The sequence below is a fragment of the Euleptes europaea genome, chromosome 15 (assembly GCF_029931775.1).
Source record: "Euleptes europaea isolate rEulEur1 chromosome 15, rEulEur1.hap1, whole genome shotgun sequence".
NCBI lineage: Eukaryota > Metazoa > Chordata > Lepidosauria > Squamata > Sphaerodactylidae > Euleptes > Euleptes europaea.
The window spans coordinates 23,290,798-23,310,015 of record NC_079326.1 but is presented as its reverse complement, the minus strand read 5'-3'; the positions used below and the strand labels follow the sequence as shown (position 1 = coordinate 23,310,015).

The 19,218-nt window shown below is 42.6% G+C and overlaps 1 protein-coding gene across 3 annotated transcripts in view; it reads right to left on the bottom strand.

Annotated features, from left to right (window-relative positions):
- The window catches only part of KYNU (kynureninase), a 122,590-nt gene that overhangs the window by 37,201 nt on the left and 66,171 nt on the right, over positions 1-19,218 (bottom strand). For all 3 annotated transcript variants that reach the window (XM_056861456.1, XM_056861458.1, XM_056861457.1), the window contains 2 exons: positions 5,687-5,785; positions 1,471-1,544 (listed from right to left, as the gene is read on the bottom strand). In XM_056861456.1, coding sequence (XP_056717434.1) covers positions 1,471-1,544; positions 5,687-5,785 — 173 coding nt within the window. The remainder of the gene's footprint in view (positions 1-1,470; positions 1,545-5,686; positions 5,786-19,218) is intronic.

Genomic DNA, 19,218 nt, shown 5'->3' with positions numbered 1-19,218 from the left:
GAGGAGCTAGTGCATGTCTGTTTGGTCTCCCAATCTGAGCCTGTGATACCTGGCAAACTGAAGATGTCGTCAATGTAAAAGCAGTAACCTGTGAGTAAGAATACAGAATGAAGAAGCAATAAACTGCATGTGTGTGTGTCAAAATAAACCAAACTCTTAGTACTATTCTGCAGCTGCAATGAAAACACAATGAGTTGGAGCCTATGAATAGACAGAGATGAAACAAATCTTGGACACTCCTCCTGCAGAGTCCTGTGCTGCCCCAAAACCCACTCCTGGGGATTAGTGAGATACCCAATGGAACCAAGCATAGGATGTGGCACAAGCAACTAAAGCTAGAAAGGACTGGCAGAAATCTCACAACATCTTGCTGCATTATTGGAAGAGGTTGTTCAGCTGGTGGTAGTGGTGGTAAAATGATTTTAACTCTAACCTAACTTCTCCCCTATTTCTATTAATTACATTATTGCTTTAATAGCTCCATTTAATTGAATATTGGAGCCAGTAGAGAAAGCATGTGGTTGATATGAATTGATCCACCACCACTGAATGGTGTAAAATTAACATATAAACAACTAATGACAAGAACTTCATGCACATTTATTTTTATGCCATAAAACAAAGCCTATTCTGGAAATGCTAACTAAGCTTTGTACTTGGCACCATGATGATCTGGTAAATGGGATTTGTCAAGCCCTGACTTAGGAAATCCTTTTGGGGTTATAAGGGAGCCTTGCAAGGGGATGGAAGAAGGGAGAGTTCTGTGAACTCCTTCCATTCATGATTTATAGAATCCAGTATGTAGGGTAAATCTTTTTATTCTTTCTACACTTACTCCAGAGCTCTTTCAATAACACCAGTTATGATAATGCAAGATAATGCAAGATAGCAACACAACATCATGTTATAGCAGACTTGTAAAATTTCTTGTCAATAGCACTATATAAAACTATTTTCTATCTCAGTGCACAATGTTTTAACATTTTCTGCGCAATGATTTAACATTTTCTGGTTTAATGAACATTTCCATGCTATGGTAGGGTTTTGCTAAATAGTTCTTATAATCCATACCATCCTTAAAATCCATGAATTTAGTTTATCAATAAATGCACACACACACACAAAACGCATTTCAATACACTTTTCAGTGTTATTGGTATCTAATAAATTCTATATGCATACTACAAAAGTTAAACATTATTATGATTATACTTTTCTGCATGTTGATTCTGAATTTAAGGAACTAATAGCTCTGAACTAACTGCCTAAAACATTTCAGTTATTTTTATAGATACTGCTATTCTGACAAAGTTAACAGTGATTAAGATCTCCTTGCTATGAACTTTTCTGGTTTTGGTGTCTCTATTTTTCAACTCCATGTTTCTTTATAACATCATGTTATAATAACAAACCAACAAAAAACTTTTCAGTATTAGAATGGATCTTTCAGAAAAAATAATATATACTTACACTGGTTTTACAGTCTGGGAATGTTTCTCATGAATATAAGCACCAGCTAGACCACCTGCTCCAGAATTTAGATACTGTAAAATAGAAATCAGCCTTTAAAGATTTCTATTTAATTATGCACACAAGAGTTAAGTGTCCTCATTCTATGAAGAAAGTATAGACAGACTCTGATGTCAATTACTGTGACCTAACCTTAAAACCAGCTTCCTTTTTTTTACATTGGCAAACTGGAATCATCGAGTTGGAAGGGACCACCAAGGTAATCTTATCTAACGCCCTGCACAATGCAGGAAATTCACAACTGCCTCCCCGCTACACCCCCAGTTACCCCTTCTCCACAACCAGAAAATGCCCAAAAAACCCAAAAAACAAACAAACAAACAAAACCCCTCCAGGATCCCTGGCCAATCTGGCCTGGGGGAAAAATTACTTCCTGACCCCAAAGTGGCATTCAATAAAGGGCCATGAGAGTCAAACACTGATGCAAACCTTCCTGCCCTCCCTCTCATGATCTGCCTAAGAGCACAGAATCAGCATTGCTAACAGATGGCCGTCTAGCCTCAGCTTCAAAACCTCCAGGGAAGGAGAGCCCTTATATACATCAATCAATCAAATTTTATTCCGATACAACATCAGCTCTGAATAAAAATCAAAGTTAGGTTTTTAAATAATAAAATAAAATAATAAAAGTTGATGATTCTGGGAAGGATGATTTGTATGTGCATACATGCATACATGCATACATACATACATACATACATACATACATACATATACATACACACAAACACACACACACATTTATATGTGTTTGTGTGTGTGGTGTATGTGTGTATATATATAATGGAGTAGCGTAATTTTGTCCACATGCCCCCCCTTTCATTTTGCCTCTTGCCTCCCTTTCAAAAAAAATGTAGATCTGGCTCTGCTGTAAAGAAGGGGTATCTGAATACTTTTGGTGGTGCAGGAAGAGAGACTGATTTGACAAGGTATCATCCTTGACACAGAGATGGGCAAATGATCTCTCCTGGGTGGAAGATTGTATTGTTTGAAATTGTTTGTGCAAACAAAGGTCCCAGTGCCTTTGTTTATTATTTGAGTCAAACCTGAGTCACGTATTTTAGCCAAAGTAATGTAAACACTGCATTAATAGATATTTGGACCTGATGTTTTCCGAGTGGCTTGTGGCTGTGCTGCTTGAAATTTCTTCCTCTAAGAGGCTTTGATCAGTGTACCAGTTTTATGGCTGGAGCACAGATACCTCATCCCTTGCAACTGACATCGAAGGCCAGAGTTCATAGGAACCTATTTAAGGCTGAAGGATGCTTTCCCATGCCTTTGGTTTTGAATAGGCCAAAAGAACCTTATGGAAGTGCACCCATACTGGGAGCTACTGAACTCAGTAACAGATTTGGATCCTATGACCCGCAAGCAGTAAGCACTGTGGATCTTTCCATACACTCCTCCCACAGCAGCCTCATAGAATAATAGAGTTGGAAGGGACCACCAGGGTCATCTAGTCCAACCTCCTGCACAATGCAGGAATTTCACAACTACCTCCCCCACACACACCCATTGACCCCTACTCCATGCCCAGAAGATGGCCAAGATGCCCTCCCTTTCATGAACTGCCTAAGGTTATAGAATCAGCATTGCTGACAGATGGCCATCTAGCCTCTGCTTAAAAACCTCCAGGGAAGGAGTGCTTACCACCTCCCGAGGAAGTCTGTTCCACTGAGGAACTGTTCTAACTGTTAGAAAATTCTTCCTAATGTCTAGATGGAAACTCTTTTGATTTAATTTCAACCCTTTGGTTCTGGTCTGACCTTATGGAGCAACACAAAACAACTCGGCACCATCCTCTGTATGACAGCCCTTTGACTTTCCCAAGGCAGATGCTGGGAGTTGCATGAACCTCATGTACAAATGGCATAAGGTAACATTGAGGGGGTGGGGGAGCTACAGTGGATAGGAGGAATCAGTTGAAATAGCTTTCATCTTCCCTCTTCTGCCACTGACCCTTCTTCCACTGGCAGAAAAGAGCATTGGGGTGATTTTGTGAGGTTAACCCTTCTCAATGCAGCCCTGGTGCCCCAAGACATGTGGGGTTTTTCAGCATGCTCAACTTTCTCCTGACTTTCTTGGGATTCAACCCACAAGCACTGGAATTAGTTCTTCTGCATGTCTGCCCTCCCTCGGCATTTTCACAGTTGTCGAGTCAGTTTATTTTCTGCTGCACATGCCTTAAATAATCGGGGTTTTCAAAGGAGGGTGCTGTTGTCACTGGTGGCATGATTGGTGGCCCACTTTTATTTTATTTTGCCCATGCTTATAGAAATACCTTGATATTATGGCTGCACTTTAAAAAAAAAGGCACTACAATATCAATGTCTTGCTGTAATGACAGGTCAAGAAGGTTCGCTGAATTCTCAGCTTTCCTTCCTTCTTTCTTTTTTAGAAAGTAAGTCTCTAGCACCTTTCCTTGCAGAGATATGCCCTTTTCCTTATATCTCGGTAAAGGAAGGGGCTAAAGCCTTTTTAAAAAATGAAAGCTGGGAACCTGCTTGACCTGACATTACTGACATTACAGCAGTATATTCATATATTGCTATTTTAGTGCCTTTTTTGAAAAAAATCAAAAAATGAAACCACTTGTCTTTAGGGGGTGGGGAGAGGAACAATGATGACAGTCCAATCATCAAAAAGTGAGCAGGAGGTGTGTGGGAATGTGGGGGACAAAGAAAACCAGCAGAAACATTATGCAGGAGAAAAAAGGTGACTGAAACTCAGCTTCCAGAAAAAGATTGTGTGGTCTCAAAAGAAATGGAAAAAACCCGGGGCGGGGGGGTGGGGGAAGAGAAGTGAACACTAAAGGCTCAAAAATGCATGTTAAAATCAGGAGATAAACCGAAGCTGTATGGGGCCAGAACCAATTAAAAAAACCATGTGGAAAAGCCCTTGGTCCAGGTTGCTTGCAAGCCTGTATGTGTGTGTGAAGTGTGTGTGAAGTGTCATCAAATTGCAGCTGACTTATGGCAACCCCATAATGTTTTCAAGGCCAGTGATTAATCAGAGGTGTTTGCCATTGTCTGTCTTTACAAAGTCTTCCTTAGTGCTTTCCCATCCAAGTACTGACCCAGCTTAGCTTCCAAGATCTGATGAGATCAAGCTATACTATACCATTCCACATCCTACCAGGAAGCTTGCCTAACCCCAGATCAGCTTTCCAGAGGTTAAAGGAAAGGGGAGAAGGAAAGCAAGAAAGAGCAGCATCTGCAACCACAGTTTGCAGGATCCAACTCTTTGATTTAGATAGATGGATAGATAGGGTGCATCGATAGGGTGGATAGATAGATAGATAGATAGATAGATAGATAGATAGATAGATAGATAGATAGATAGATAGATAGATAGATAGATAGATAGATAGATAGATAGATAGTGTGCCGAGCCTGGCACTCCGACAGAAGGGGGCCAATTGCCCGCGCTTGTTGGAGTTACCAAGAAGGGCAAAGCAGGGGAGGGGGATGGAGCGGGAGGACTGCAGGAGAATCCAGAGGGAGAGAGAGAAGAGGCACAACTAGACAGGGAAAGGAGACCCACTAAGGAAGCGATAGTACAGCCAGGTTCGAAAGGCGGAACGCAGAGGGTTAATAAGAGGATAGTAGGGAAGCGACCTGAAGAAATTACTGAAGCAGATGTGAGGGAATGCTTGCCGAGGAGGAGATGGGCGAAGGAGATGACTGTGGGCTTTAACAGTCTATTTCCAAAGACGCCACTAGTGACTGACGAGACGAGCGGTCTGTGCAACTCGGAAGTCTGAGGCAAAGCAAATAGAAGCTATTTGGCAGGTTGGTGAGAGGGACAAGAAAGGCAAGGAGAGGACGAACTCTAAAACTTTGGGAAAAAGGAAAACCGACACGGACCAGCCGGCGGAGAAACAGGTGAACCATCACAGATGGATGGATGGATGGATGGATGGATGGATGGATGGATGGATGGATGGATGGATGGATAGATGGATAGACGGATGGATGGATAAAAATTTGTTTGAAATGTATTTAAAATACAAAAGGTGTTTCTATAAAATAATTACTGAAGAGATCTCTTCTACCTTTAACAACCTCAAAAAACCTTTGGACTATAAGTGTGTTTCCACAGAATCCACTGAAATGTAGTAATTATACACATTTTGGAACATTACAAATATTCTCACCTTGTATGAACACCAGCAGGCAAAATCTACTCCCCAGTCATGCAGATGCAGTTCAACATTTCCAGCAGCATGAGCCATGTCAAATCCAACAATGCAACCCTAGTGGAGAAAGGAATCATTTTACACATGCTTCATAAATGCAAAAATTGTAAACATTTTCATACTAGTTTTTGTGTAAGAGTAAAGATGGGATTGACTCAAGGTTGACTCAGCCTTCCGAGGCTGGTAAAATGAGTACCCAGCTTGCCGGGGGTAAAGAGAAGATGACTGGGGAAGGCACTGGCAAACCAAACCATAAACAAAGTCTGCCTAGTAAACGTCAGGATGTGAATCACCCCAAGGGTCAGGAATGACCTGATGCTTGCACAAGGGACCTTTACTTACTTTATTTAAAGATGGAATTACTTTCAGACAAATCTATTCAAAACTTGATAAACACAAACCAAAGTATTATATACAACAACAAGAAATGGATGTTATTCATGTGTTTTAAAACACTTGCTTTTCCTTCAGGTTCCATTCATCTGCCCAGCTTCCTTGTCCAATTGACTGAACATACCACTAGGTGGTGGAAAGTGCCATCAAGTCAAAGCTGACTTATGGCTACGTCAAGGGGTTTTCAAGGCAAGAGTCGTTCAGAGGTGGTATGCCATTGCCTGCCTCCGCATGGACTGAGAGAGTTCTGAGAGAATTGTGATTGGCCCAAGGTCACCCAGCAGGCTTCATGTGGATGAGTGGAGAATCGAACCCAGTTCGAACCCAGGCACAAGGGTCACAATCCCCAAGAAATTGGTCTGGTAGGATACTGCAATAACTTTCCTTTGTATTTAGCGGGCATCAAGAGAGCCCCTGTGGAGTTGCTTATACCCCAAAAAGTAGAAAGTAAATACAACCAACTGCTGAACCACAGAAGGTGTACTTGAAAAGTTGCAGAACACGTGATGCATTTTGTCACTCCTCTACACTGAAGACATGGGCACTGCCTACCTGCTGCCCACCAACCTTATGTAAACATGTTTCACTCCACCCAGCACTATTTCCAACAGGAATATTAATTGAGGAAAAATAGCTTTTTCTCTAGAGATGTATTATTTTGCTTTCAAAGAAGTTGAGTCATGTACAGCTTGTGATGGACCCACCAACAAACAAATCACATCCAAAAAAGCAAACAAATCCAAATCCTTGTGACTTACTGATCAAAAAGAGTTCACTGGCCATGTAATGTGGCCTGAGAAGAGCATGACAAACTCTTTCATACTTTGAAGCCCTGAGCCATTAATGACCAAAGGTTATTGAGTCCCAAGGCCCTGATCTGGATGGCCCAGGCTAGCCTGATCTCGTCAGATCTCAGAAGCTAAGCTAACCAGGGTTAGCCCTATTTAGTACTTGGATGGGACACCACCAAGGAATACCAGGGTCGCTATGCAGAGGAAGGCAATGGCAAACCACCCCTGTTAGTCTCTTGCCTTGAAAACCCTTCTGGGTCACCATAAGTCAGCTGCAACTTGATGGTACTTTACACAAAAACAGTGAGTCCCAAGAGAGTCATCACGTTTGGCTCTAGAGCACCATGGAGCTTGGTGGGTCAAATGTTGTGTAGTCCTAGAATATGCCATTTGTTCACAACAGGAATGTCAGAAAGACATCTCAATCCCCTACAACAAAAACAGTTAACACCTGCACATTTGTTGAACAATAATATGAAAAGAAAGTCCTCAGAGCAAGTCAGCAGATAAAAAAAGAAAGGAGAGATCCATTTTGGCCACCCAAAAAAAGGCTATGCTGGGGATCATGGAACCTGCATTGTCAAAATCCATGTGGATTGGGGACCGTAGTTAGGGTTGCCAGCTCCGTGGTGAGAAATACCTGGAGATTTTGGGGGTGAAGCCTGAGGAGGTGTTAGTGGCTGGACTGCTCCAGCTACTTGGGGTGCCATAAGTGTATGAGGGACCAAGGCTGGCATGAGAGCAGGGCACTGCTCCACTGAGATGAACCAATATTTCAGAGACCTGGAAGCCATCTTTGTGTCTGTGTGATACCTCGGAGTTGGAAGAAGGAGTTTGTCACTTTACATTTTCTCCCAGCCCGGGGTGTGAAAGGCTGACAGTCAATGGGAATGACTAAGCTTCCCCTCGCATATAAAATTGGGCGCTCCTGGCAGCCACCTGGCAAACATTGAAAACTAAATCTCATCAACTAGGTAACCAAGGTATGTCAGAGAAAGGTCTAGCTATCCTGTTGCATACCTGATACCCATCAAGAGTCATCAGGCATTCAGAGGAGATTGAGCAAGCATCTCCTGAGTGACTCACACCCATCCTAAGAACTTACTCAGACATCCCCTCACATTACAACATCTATACCACACAATCGCCACCCATTAATGAAGCAATCACACAAACACTCTCTTCTTTCCTGAGAAACATTTAACCTCTCCCTTCTTTTGTCTGGACCCTGGAGGAGCAATTAGATTCTTTGTCCCTAGTAAAGCTTCTTCTGCCAGTTTACCTCATATTGCCCCAGAATTCATTTAGGGGTATAAACATTAGCCCTTGTGGCATTCATAGTGTGTGTATCCAACACTCACCTCCACCTTGTGTATAGGGTTACTCTCTTTGCTCCCAGAAATGCTGGTTTGTTTCTCCTACCACACTGCTTTCAACCGGATGTCACTCTTCCAGATAGGTAAATCCTATCCCTCCACCCTGTACTTTCCTTAGTTCTGTATGAATTGTATGTGTGTGCTTACATTGTGTGTTTGGAATTTATTATTATTATTTGTAATTAAAAAACCCTGTATTTGAGAAAAATTCTTCTTTATTGAGAGTTTTCCAAGGGAACTTATCCCTGTATACACAGTCTGCAAAGATTCTCATCACCCAACTTCTCACAAGGCTTAGTCTTCCGCACTAATTCCCCTGACCAAAATGGAGACTATCTAATATGCATACCAGAAGATGAGGTTTGGGGAGGGTCTTCAATGGGTTATAATGTTGTAGAGTCGACCTTCCAAAGTGACCATTTTCTCCAGGTGAACTGATCTCTGTATCTCTGTATAACTGATCAGTTATAATCCCCGGAGATCTCCAGCCATTACCTGGAGGTTGACAACCCTAACTGTAGTAAGGAGAGCAAATGGGTTAGATTGGCTGGATCCCATCAATGGTTTGCTGAGAAATATGATTTACATGTAGTAAATTCAATTCATAATAACAAAAATGGATGTTGTTAGGGACTGTTTAGGGGAACGCTTTCAGGTTGATTATACTTCATAGGTATTTCCAGATATATCACCAGTTTATAGTTCCACTTCATTTATATTTTACCAAGTTAGGATTCTCTTCTCTATAGCCAAGGAAGGGGGGACTCATTTTCTTTGTAATGTTATGCAAGCTCTGGCTGTGTATGTAAGTCTGATTTTTTTTAAAGGTACTCTATTTCTTATTGATTCTGGAGGTTGGAGTTACTGAGGAAATAAATCCTTTACACAGCAGGAAGCAAGTTAAAAAGCAGTTTTCCAAAATATTACCAAGAATTTTAGACTTTTATTTTCTCTATAGAACCTTTTATGAATTATACCTGTTAAACTGGATAAAATAATACACAGACTGTTTTATACATAGAAATACCACTTGATGGCAGCATTTTTAAAGTAAAGAGCAATACAAAAATTCGTATTATAAAGCCACAGTATTTATGAAATTGAAGAAAAATGATAGCATATTTTGTGCACAGAATACAAATTAAAGAATATTTTGCATATTTTTTAAAGAAAGCAAGGTGGGAGGAAGAAAAGTGAGAATATAAAATTCCACATTTTTTTTAATCCCAATAATAACACAAAGACTTTGGAACTATCCGTTTCTGTCTTCTGTTCCATTTAAATTACTTTTAAAAACACTTCAGGACATTAAATCTTCTCTAAACTATCTTGCTCTCAGAAAGTAATTGCATTTATAAGTGCAACATTCGAATCCTAACGAAGCCACGAATGAAGCTGTCAACCTATAAAGTTCTTTCGAAATGAAGGGATGAACTCACAGGCCTCATCACTTGCCAAATATAACTAAAAATGATGGGAGAAGAACAGCGCATGGTGTGGACAGAAGGAACGCCGTAGACCAGGGCCATGTCCGCACTGCACGTTTGCAGCCCCGAATTCTGCGGGCTTTCCCTGCATGTTCCCACTTCAACTCACCCAAAGGATTCCGAGGACGTCTCCAGAGCGCAATTTTGCCGCGTTAAGCGCATCCGCTTATACGGCGAATTAAAAAAATAAAGCATCCTCCACACCCAGTGCCTTTAAGTGGGAACATGCAATGCATGTTCCATCCACTTCCTGCTGCCAGCCAACCCCAGCACTCCCCCTGCCTCCCTTACTAACGCAAGACCAATCGCCGTCCTTGCTTGGAGCGCCGACTGGGCATGCATGGAGAGAGTGCCAGTCTGGGCTTATCAAAGGCAGTGGAGAAAGGCGGCGCGGTGGGAACAGAAATTTAAACTCGTCTTGGATGCTTTCGTACTGGACGCATATAAATTGCGAGGTAAGTTGCTGGTGCGTTCACGGGCCAGGAGTGTCAAACATAAGGCCCGAGGGCCAGATCCGGCCCCTTGAGAGCTCTTATCCGGCCCATGAGCTAGCCAAGGCAGCCACCCCTGTCACTCTCGATCTGGGCTGGAGAGGCATGGCTTGGTCCGACCAAGTGACATTTATGTCATATCCGGCCCTCGTAACAACTGAGTTTGACACCCTTGCCATAGATGGCTGGCAAACCACTGGCTAATTTTTGGTGGATTAACAAGCATCTGCAATTCTTGTAAAGAATGCTGAATATGGTGGATCTTGGTCTGGTCCAGGAAAGCACTTCTTATATTACAAAGAAAGGCAGCATATTTGGTTCAGTCACTTAATTAACTGACAGTATTTACTCAGATGGTATCAAAAGGATCTGTGTCCTATATTTGCATGCAAGGTACAGTTATGTCCATTTTTAAAAGTATAAAATTTTTAAGGGAATTGTCTTACATTCAGAGTAATCTTCCTTTCGAGTAAATATGGTGTTTAAAATATAAATCTTCCTTTCTTCCAGATAAGTGGGACCCAAGGACATATCACAAGTTAATTATGCCTGAACTGTTTTTCAGTCCAGACTATCTAGACTTGCTTTGTACATTCAAAGCAAGGTGGAAGAACACAGGATTCTTTTCTAAAAATGGGTATTGTCACACACTGGTTTAAGGAACCAACTTTAATAAAAGGTTTCCAAGATGTCTTCCGCTCAGCCTCCAGCACAGATCTTAAAAACAGATACAACAGTTAAAGAGTCAAGTCCCCCAGAACACGGAACAACTAGAACCCAAACCCTCAGATTTACAACAGCACCACCTACTGGTAGGGAAGGTTATACAACCATTATAGTTTGTATAACCTCAGCCCACCCCTAAACTATATTTACTTATTTGTTGCATTTCCATTCTTCCTTTGTTCTGTTATGGAACTCAAGGTACCGTAAGGTTCCCAGAAAGTCTCTCAGCCAAACACAGACCAGACCCAGACCTTATTAGCTTCAGCAAGATTGTTGTTACCATATGCACTCCAACCATACCCTAAATTATAGGAGAAAAGGGTGCTTACATTCTGGAGCCCGTGTATCCGAAGGATTGTCTCCTCCCATATATTCCTGTGTACCAGCTTTAGTCTTCAGGCTTTCACCTGCTGGTGATGCCCCCCTGTCTGTCCCAGCAACTTAGCATGCCATGAAGTCATATGGGACCAAAGCTAATAGGAGAAGCGGGCCACTGCTATGCCAAGGTGAACCAAAGAGTCCAGAGCTATGGACTCCATCTTGGCAACCTGTGCAAGCTTTGGGAACTGTCAGGCAGAGATGGGTTGTTTCATTTCTCTGACCTTGAGGTGGAAAAGTTAGAACAATGGGGAGTAAATGAGCCTCCCTCACATAATTAATGAAGCACTCCAAGCAGACATCTGGAACTGATAGCAAAACACCTTAATCCCATCAGCAATCAGAGTCCATTCATAGAACTCGGACCAACCTCTCAGCATATGTGTTTTTCTTGTCTGTTTTTTATTTTAATTGTGGGTTTGATTTTTGGTAATCTGCTTTGAGCCACAGTGGTTGGTTGGAATCAGGGCCAGATTTAGGTTTGATGAGGCCCTAAGCTATTGAAGGTAATGGGGCCCTTTATATGTCCAGCTTTCCTTTGTCAACAACAAATTGTCGCTGTTTTTTGTGTTGAATATATGCTATGTGGTAATTTATGGACCTAATAGGTATCTAAAGGCATTTGCACATAACATGCTGTATGTAGGTTTTATTTTATTTGTTTTTTATCTTATATTTTGGAAATGTACATCCAGGTTTTTTTCCTTTAATTTTTTTGGGGGGCCCCAAGAGTGGGGCCCTAAGCTATAGCTTGTTTATCTTATACGTAAATCTGGCACTGGTTGGAATGATGGCCTATAAACCTTTTAATAAATAAAATAAAGGGATATTTGATGATAATGCTATGTAGTTAAGGGCGGTATGGGATTAAAGGGATTAAACCATGGCACTAGATAGTTTTGTGCTTACAGCCACAATGTAGTGGAGTATACTTTGCTTATAAACCAATGCTGATTACTACTAATTTAGAGCATGAATAGAAACGTAGGAGGATCTGAGTTCAGCAGTCACTGAGTAGACTTAGGAAGGCCTCTATGGCCTTTTATGCAGGGACCTTTCCCCGCAGTCACCCCACCAACTGCTTCGGGGCTTCCTTTTGATTATGCATGCCTTTTCTGCCCATCAGAGGTTGCCTCGCTCTCCCTGTACATTTTGCCTGTATTTTACAGATCCTGTCTTAGCCAGAATCTGGAAAACACAGGCAAAATGCATGGGGAGAGCGAGGTGTGATGGGCAGAAAAGGCATGCATGACCAAAAGAAAGCCCCAAAGCAGTCGGTGGGGTGACCGCGGGGAAATGTCCCTGTTTAAAAGGCTTCTCTCTCTCTCTTTCTCTCTGTCTCATTTTTTGCTCTCCAACTGCAATATGTGGATAATTAATTTGGTATGGCTTATTCTACAAGACTGTTGCAATGTTTATTGAGCACAATGGGTACTTACAAAAACCATTATATTAATATTAATACATATTGTTTCCTTTACTCCTTGCTCAGTTATAGGGCAATACTCCTATAATATGATTGGTGCTTGCATTAAGCTACTCTGAGTCCCTTGCAGATTTTTTTTTAATGTCTATATTTTTTACATGAACATAGGACTTAAATCTGGGAAATGAGGAGACTGATCAAGGGCAGGCTGCGATGTTGAAGTGGCCCAGGAGCAAGACAGGCCAAGTGGCCTCCTCGGCACAGCAAGTGATGGTTAACAATGATGCAGGTTGAAGCAATGGGTGAGCCAACAACCACTGTTGGCACCTCAGGCCAAATCTGCAGGGCCCCAGCAGTGGTAGCAGAGCTACTGGCCTAGGCTTTGCTTGCTCCTCGCTAGCCAGTGGCCCACCAGGAGCTGTCCGTGTAAATTGAATGGCCAGTTCATCCCTGGTAGATAAGGTTGTTGATGGAGTACACTCATGGCTCTTGTACATGTACAAAAACTGTGCAAGGTGGGGAGGCCTTTTCTTATAACAGGTAACAGAGCCCAAGCATAGGGCTGTTGGGAAAAAAATGGAAAAATTCGGGTTTAATTGGCCTCCCCCCCCCCGCCCCGGGAAAAACCGAATGCTGAATTCCCCATTTTGTGGGTTTAATACTCGGGGGGGGGGGCATTTTTGCAGATACAGGTCCCACATGTTTAGAGTAGCTTGAAGGGACTCTCCTTGCAAGAACCCCCATGTTTGGTTAAGATTGGGTCAGGGGGTCCGAAGTTATGGGATCTGGAAGGGGTTGCCCCCTTCCACCATTAAAATCAATACAAACTGTTTTAATGCATTCCTATGAAGAAAGGGAGCGACCCCTTCCAGACCCCATAACTTTGGACCCCCTGACCCAATCTTAACCACACTTGGGGGTTCTTGCAAGGAGAGTCCCTTCAAGCTACCCTAAAAATTTGGGACCCCTACCTGCAAACATGCCCCCCAGGAGCTTCGCAAACAAAAAGCCCATTATACCAACCAGTGGTTTCATGTATACGTTAAAGAACATAGAAGACAAGATACAGACATAGGACCCCCACAGGCCAAAGTCCAAGGGGCTGAGTAGTAGTCCATCAGCACCACCTTTTATAACCTTCCCTCCAGGTAGTACTGGAACCACTGAGAAGAAGTGTCTTCCAGTCTAGAAAAGCAGTTCGGAAGCATGTCATGGTCAACAGTATCAATATGTCTCCTGTCAAGTAGCCCACCAACTTCCCTGATAATTGGCAACTCTCCTGTTTTTCCAAGCAATTAGTAAAGACAAAAGGATCGCCGAGGTCTTAAAATCTAGGCCTGTAGTCAACTCATGAGACACATCCAGCTGATAAGATCTAGCCAAAATTTGTCACCATTCTGATACAGACATTGAAAGCCCATAAAGGAAAATAGCTTGAGGTGGTTTTTCAAGCTTCATTTACTTTTTGAAATATTTAAATATTGTCTGCATGCAAAGCTCTTTACTGTGACAGAGAATTTCAACATAAGAAGGGAACTAAGGGAATTGACCTGAAGATCAGAAAGAAAAGAAGGTAATAAGTAAACAGTTACGATTGTGCTTTTTAAAATACATTTGAGAACTTTTTGGGCCTGCCTCATAAATTTCTCATTCTAAAGGCCAAGCATGTAGGTTATATTGAAGTCTCAGGCTTCTGGGGCCTATGAGGAGATCAGGGGAGACAGGGATGCCAGGTCTGGACTGGCAGGAGATCTCCCACTGGCAGCCCTCTTTCCCCGTCACCAGTTAGTAGGATGGAGGGAAATGGGGGAGAGGAATTGCCATTGCCAGTGACATGATGATGTCTGTTCCGGCCCAACCCAGAAGTGATGCCACCATGTAGAGAAGACGCTTTTAGTAGTCATCCCTCGAATTTGGGACAGATGCTAGAGCATTGCCCCGTGCGGTGAGGTCCCTTCTGGGTCATACCAGAAGTGAAGTCACTGCTTTGCTGGCGACATCACAATGTCACTGGAGAGGCTCCCCTGCCCAGACTGGTAAGTCTCAGGCTGGCAACTCTAAGGGGAGACACACACAAGTATTAATGTGGCAAAGTCCTGCTCACATTATATTTTCACCCTACCCCCTTTATTTTTAAGGATGTGATCAGGATCTACAAGTGTTATGCCTAAAACTCATCTAAAGTTCTATACTTTGGGGGGGGCATGTGGTCAGGGTAACGCCTTTGATCTGTCACATGTATAAGGTATATATTCCTGGGCCATCCATTTGCTGTATCTTAGAACGAATAGTGCACTGGCAATACATCAAGGCAGCTCTAGACAGTTTCAAAAAGGCAGGTTCCCCTGTCATATTATTTAAATATATCTATTTCTTTTTTTAGTTCTGCTATCTTCCTTTTATCCTGTTTAGTCAACTCTGTTAATTTCCCTTACAAATATTTCTCTACTTCTGCCGTTTTCTTTCTCCTCACCAAGTGTGAAGTGACTCCTAACCTGGTTTCCAATTCTTACTGGAAAATGGTAGAAGGCAAGGCATTTAACTAAAGAAGTAGCATGCCATATCTATTCATTTACATATATTATAGTTTAGGGTAGGCCTGTATCTTTCTAGGATGCTCAACACATTGCATTAAACCATGAAAAAAGTAGGAGTGATCTGAAGCAAATATTAGCCGTTCCAGGACTAGACATTTTGCACTTCCAGTAAAAATCAACAGAACTTCTACCTTACTCCCTACAACAGAATGAAGCTAATCATAGAGAAAATTGGTGGAGGTTGGGAACATCAAAAATCTGCCTTCTGAACTTCACTAGTAAGGACAGTGCAACTGTAAGCTGGGAAATCACTGGAAAGTATAGATCAAAAACTGCATATACTTTCTCATTACAATCTACAATCCAGAGTGCATAATAAACTACACAACTTAATATTTCTACCAACCGTCACTTTTATGCCTACAAGACAGACGAGTCCTTTGGTTATTGCTGAACTATTCAATATGTATTTGTCGCAGCAGCAGTAATTTATTGCAAATGATCAAAAGCCAATCAATCGTAGGTGAAACTGAGCATACATAAAATCCAGAGGTTGATAGGGAATTTTTAAAAGTTAGATAAGAATTGATTCAGAAAAAAAACCCATAAAATTTCCTAGCTCCCCAAGAACAGAAACAACCACCACAATAAAAACACAAATCAAGCTACAGCAAGTTTGGCCTCAAGCACAGCCTTAGGTTGAGTTTTTGTAGCAGCTAAAGCATACAATAAAACCACACTGGTCACTTTGCCCCCCCCCCCCATGACAGACACAGACACTAGCTCAGAGGTGTCAATTGGCCCCTTGAGAGCTCTTATCCGGCTCGTGAGTCAGCCAAGGCAACCACCCTAGGGTTGCCAGGTCCCTCTTTGCCACCGGCGGGAGATTTTGGGGGCGGAGCCTGAGGAGGGCAGGGTTTGGGGAGGGGAGGGACTTCAATGCCATAGAGTCCAATTGCCAAAGCGGCCATCTGATCTCTAACGGCTGGAGATCAGTTGAATTAGCAGGAGATCTCCTGCTACTACCTGGCAGTTGGCAACCCTAAACCACCCTCCCACTCCTGATCTGGGCTAGTGAACTCGCTGCAGGCTCGCCAGCTGGGGCAGCTGCCACCCCCCGCTCCCGAGATGTCAGTGATCAAAGACTGTTAAATAAAAGAAAATACTGTAAGAGTGTTATTGTTTTAAACATGTTTGTATTTTAAGCAAAAAAAGGTAAAAAAAAAAATAATTAATTGGCTTTGGCTGTGTTTTCTAAGCCCATTTACTTCAATGGACTTAGAAGGGTATAATTCTTCTCAGGATAGCACTGCAATTCTATCAAGCACTTATGAAAAGCTCAGTTGACAAAGAGATTTCATACATTATAACACCATTACCTTGCTTCTGTTCATGAATACTAATAAAGGAAGGGTGCAGTAAAAAACCTACTGTCCTTTTCAGTATTTCTATCATGTGCCAATGATAAAAGTGTGATTTAGATATCAAGGCACAAATCAACTGATAAGCTCTAATGGAGACACCATGGTCTAGACTTCTTTCCAAATGTAGCTTTCATGCCTAAAATACTCTTGTATAATGCAATATTGCCATGTACTTTCTTCTGATGACATCAGGACTATTTTAAACATTAAATTCTAAAATGACTCATCTAGGTGATTCCCCCCCCCCCCAAAGATAGCCATTGAGAGTTGTGGGTGTTACCCAATATTTTAAAAATCCGCAACGTTTTAATCACATCAACTAAAACTAGCAGGTTTCTGAGCAAGTTGTTAACAAGAAAGCTATGGTCATTTATGCACTCACGATCACACCCCCCCATCTTTGTCAGTTGTTCCTTGGAATTATGCATGAGTTTCCCGTCCATTAGAGATGACTTCGCTGCCAGCCCTCGCAAATCCTGGACCTTCCCATTCCTCTGTTAACCTGATTCTTCCCTCTCCCCTGAGCTCAGCCAGGGTATAATCTCCAGGCATAAGGCAAAGTGCGGGACACGCAAGCTTGGTTTCGCTCACAGCCAGTTACAAAGCAGCATGTCCAGAGGTGGGGATTCAAATACATCCTGCTTCCTCAGAGCTCTTTCTGAGCAGCAGAAAGGTTTTTTAAAAACTGAGGATTTCTCCCCTCCCCTTCAGATTGCTCCGTTTATTGTTTTACGTTCTTAAAATATTTGGGTGGAGGGAGGGAGCTTTTCTCTCACTACAGCCAGTTAAGAGGCAGCACTTCAAGGGCGGGGATTCAAATACTTCCTGGTTTGAGCTTGGAGACCACTGGTGCATAGACTCCCAACAGGAAAGTGTGGGTCCAGCGAGCAACGAACCTCAGGCAAAACTCCCATGCATAAACGACCTACATGTCTCAGAGTGTGGAGTGTTCATTAACCCTGGATGGAGCCATGCCCATGCTGTATATGCCACACCCTGCCATCCTTACCACAGATGTGTGTGTGTGTGAAGTGCCGTCAAGTCGCAGCCAACTTATGGTGACCCCTTTTGGGGTTTTCATGGCAAGAGATTAACAGAGGTGGTTTGCCAGTGCCTTCCTCTGCACAGCAACCCTGGTATTCCTTGGTGGTCCTCCCATCCAAATATTAACCAGGGCTGACCCTGCTTAGCTGAGATCTGACGAGATCAGGCTAGCCTGGGCCATCCAGGTCATACGTATTCATAATTTTACCAATGGTACTTAGCAACGGGGGAAGAAAGGGGGGGTACTTTAAGAAGGGAGAGAGAAACAGGGAGGGGGTAGGTTGACAGAGAAGGGGAAGGGGAAGAGTTTATTAGAGAAGGGGGGAAGGCATGCACTCTCCCCGCAAGTTTCTTGCGGGTCCCCACTAGTTTTGAGAGCCAGCATGGTGTAGTGGTTAAGAGTGGTGGTTTGGAGTGGCGGACTCTGATCTGAAGAACTGGGTTTGATCCCCCACTCCCCCACATGAGAGGCGGAGGCTAGCCTGGTGAACCGGGCTGGTTTCCCCACTCCTACACATGAAGCCAAATGGGTGACCTTGGGCTAGTCACACACTCTCTCAGCCTCGCCTACCTCACAGGGTGTCTGTTGTGGGGAGGGGAGGGGAAGGTGATTGTAAGCCAGTTTGATTCTTCCTTAAGAGATAGAGAAAGTCGGCATGTAAAAACAAACTCCAACTCCTCCTCCTCCTTTTCTCCTCCTCCTCCTCATCATCATCATCATAAAGCTATCATGGTTTACAAAATGAATTTTTTTAAAAAAGTAGAAAGCAAAACATTTATGGGGCCATTCAGTAATTAAACAATGGTAGATTGTCTGGTGTGACTCTTCTTCCTGCACTTTTTTTTTTTTTTTAGTTTCACTAACTGGATAAAATATTTCCCATATATTATTTTCTAAATTCTGCTAGTCTCTTGATAAGGAAACGTAATTGACAATTGTTCTGCCCCATTCCCAAGGTTAAAAAGAATCCCAGAGATATGTCCATAGAGCCTGTCTTTTTAGTGTATTCCCCGCGGCTGAGTCACAGAAAATGAATTACCTCACGGAGGTGATGTACTCAGTCTGTCTCCTGTTAAATTGCTGAGCTGAATAAGAATACTGTCGGCACCACCAAGCGCTTACCTGTCCTCCTGACAGAAGGCAAAATACTGCAATAGCACATGCTGTTGAGCAGGGAGACAGGCAGCCGCTGAGCTAATGCCTGATGAAACGGAGAAAGGCCTCTTATCTCCACCTAAACCAAGCACTGACTCATTTGATCCTTTTTAATGTGTTGAAATCCAAATAAATGCAGTTCCCATGGATTCAGCTGGGTTGAACTAGTCGTGAAGAACCCCATTAACTGTTCGGATAAGGTGGGCTGGAACAGAACGATCTAGATATGTCAGTGCTTTCACAAAGCCAGTTTAACATACC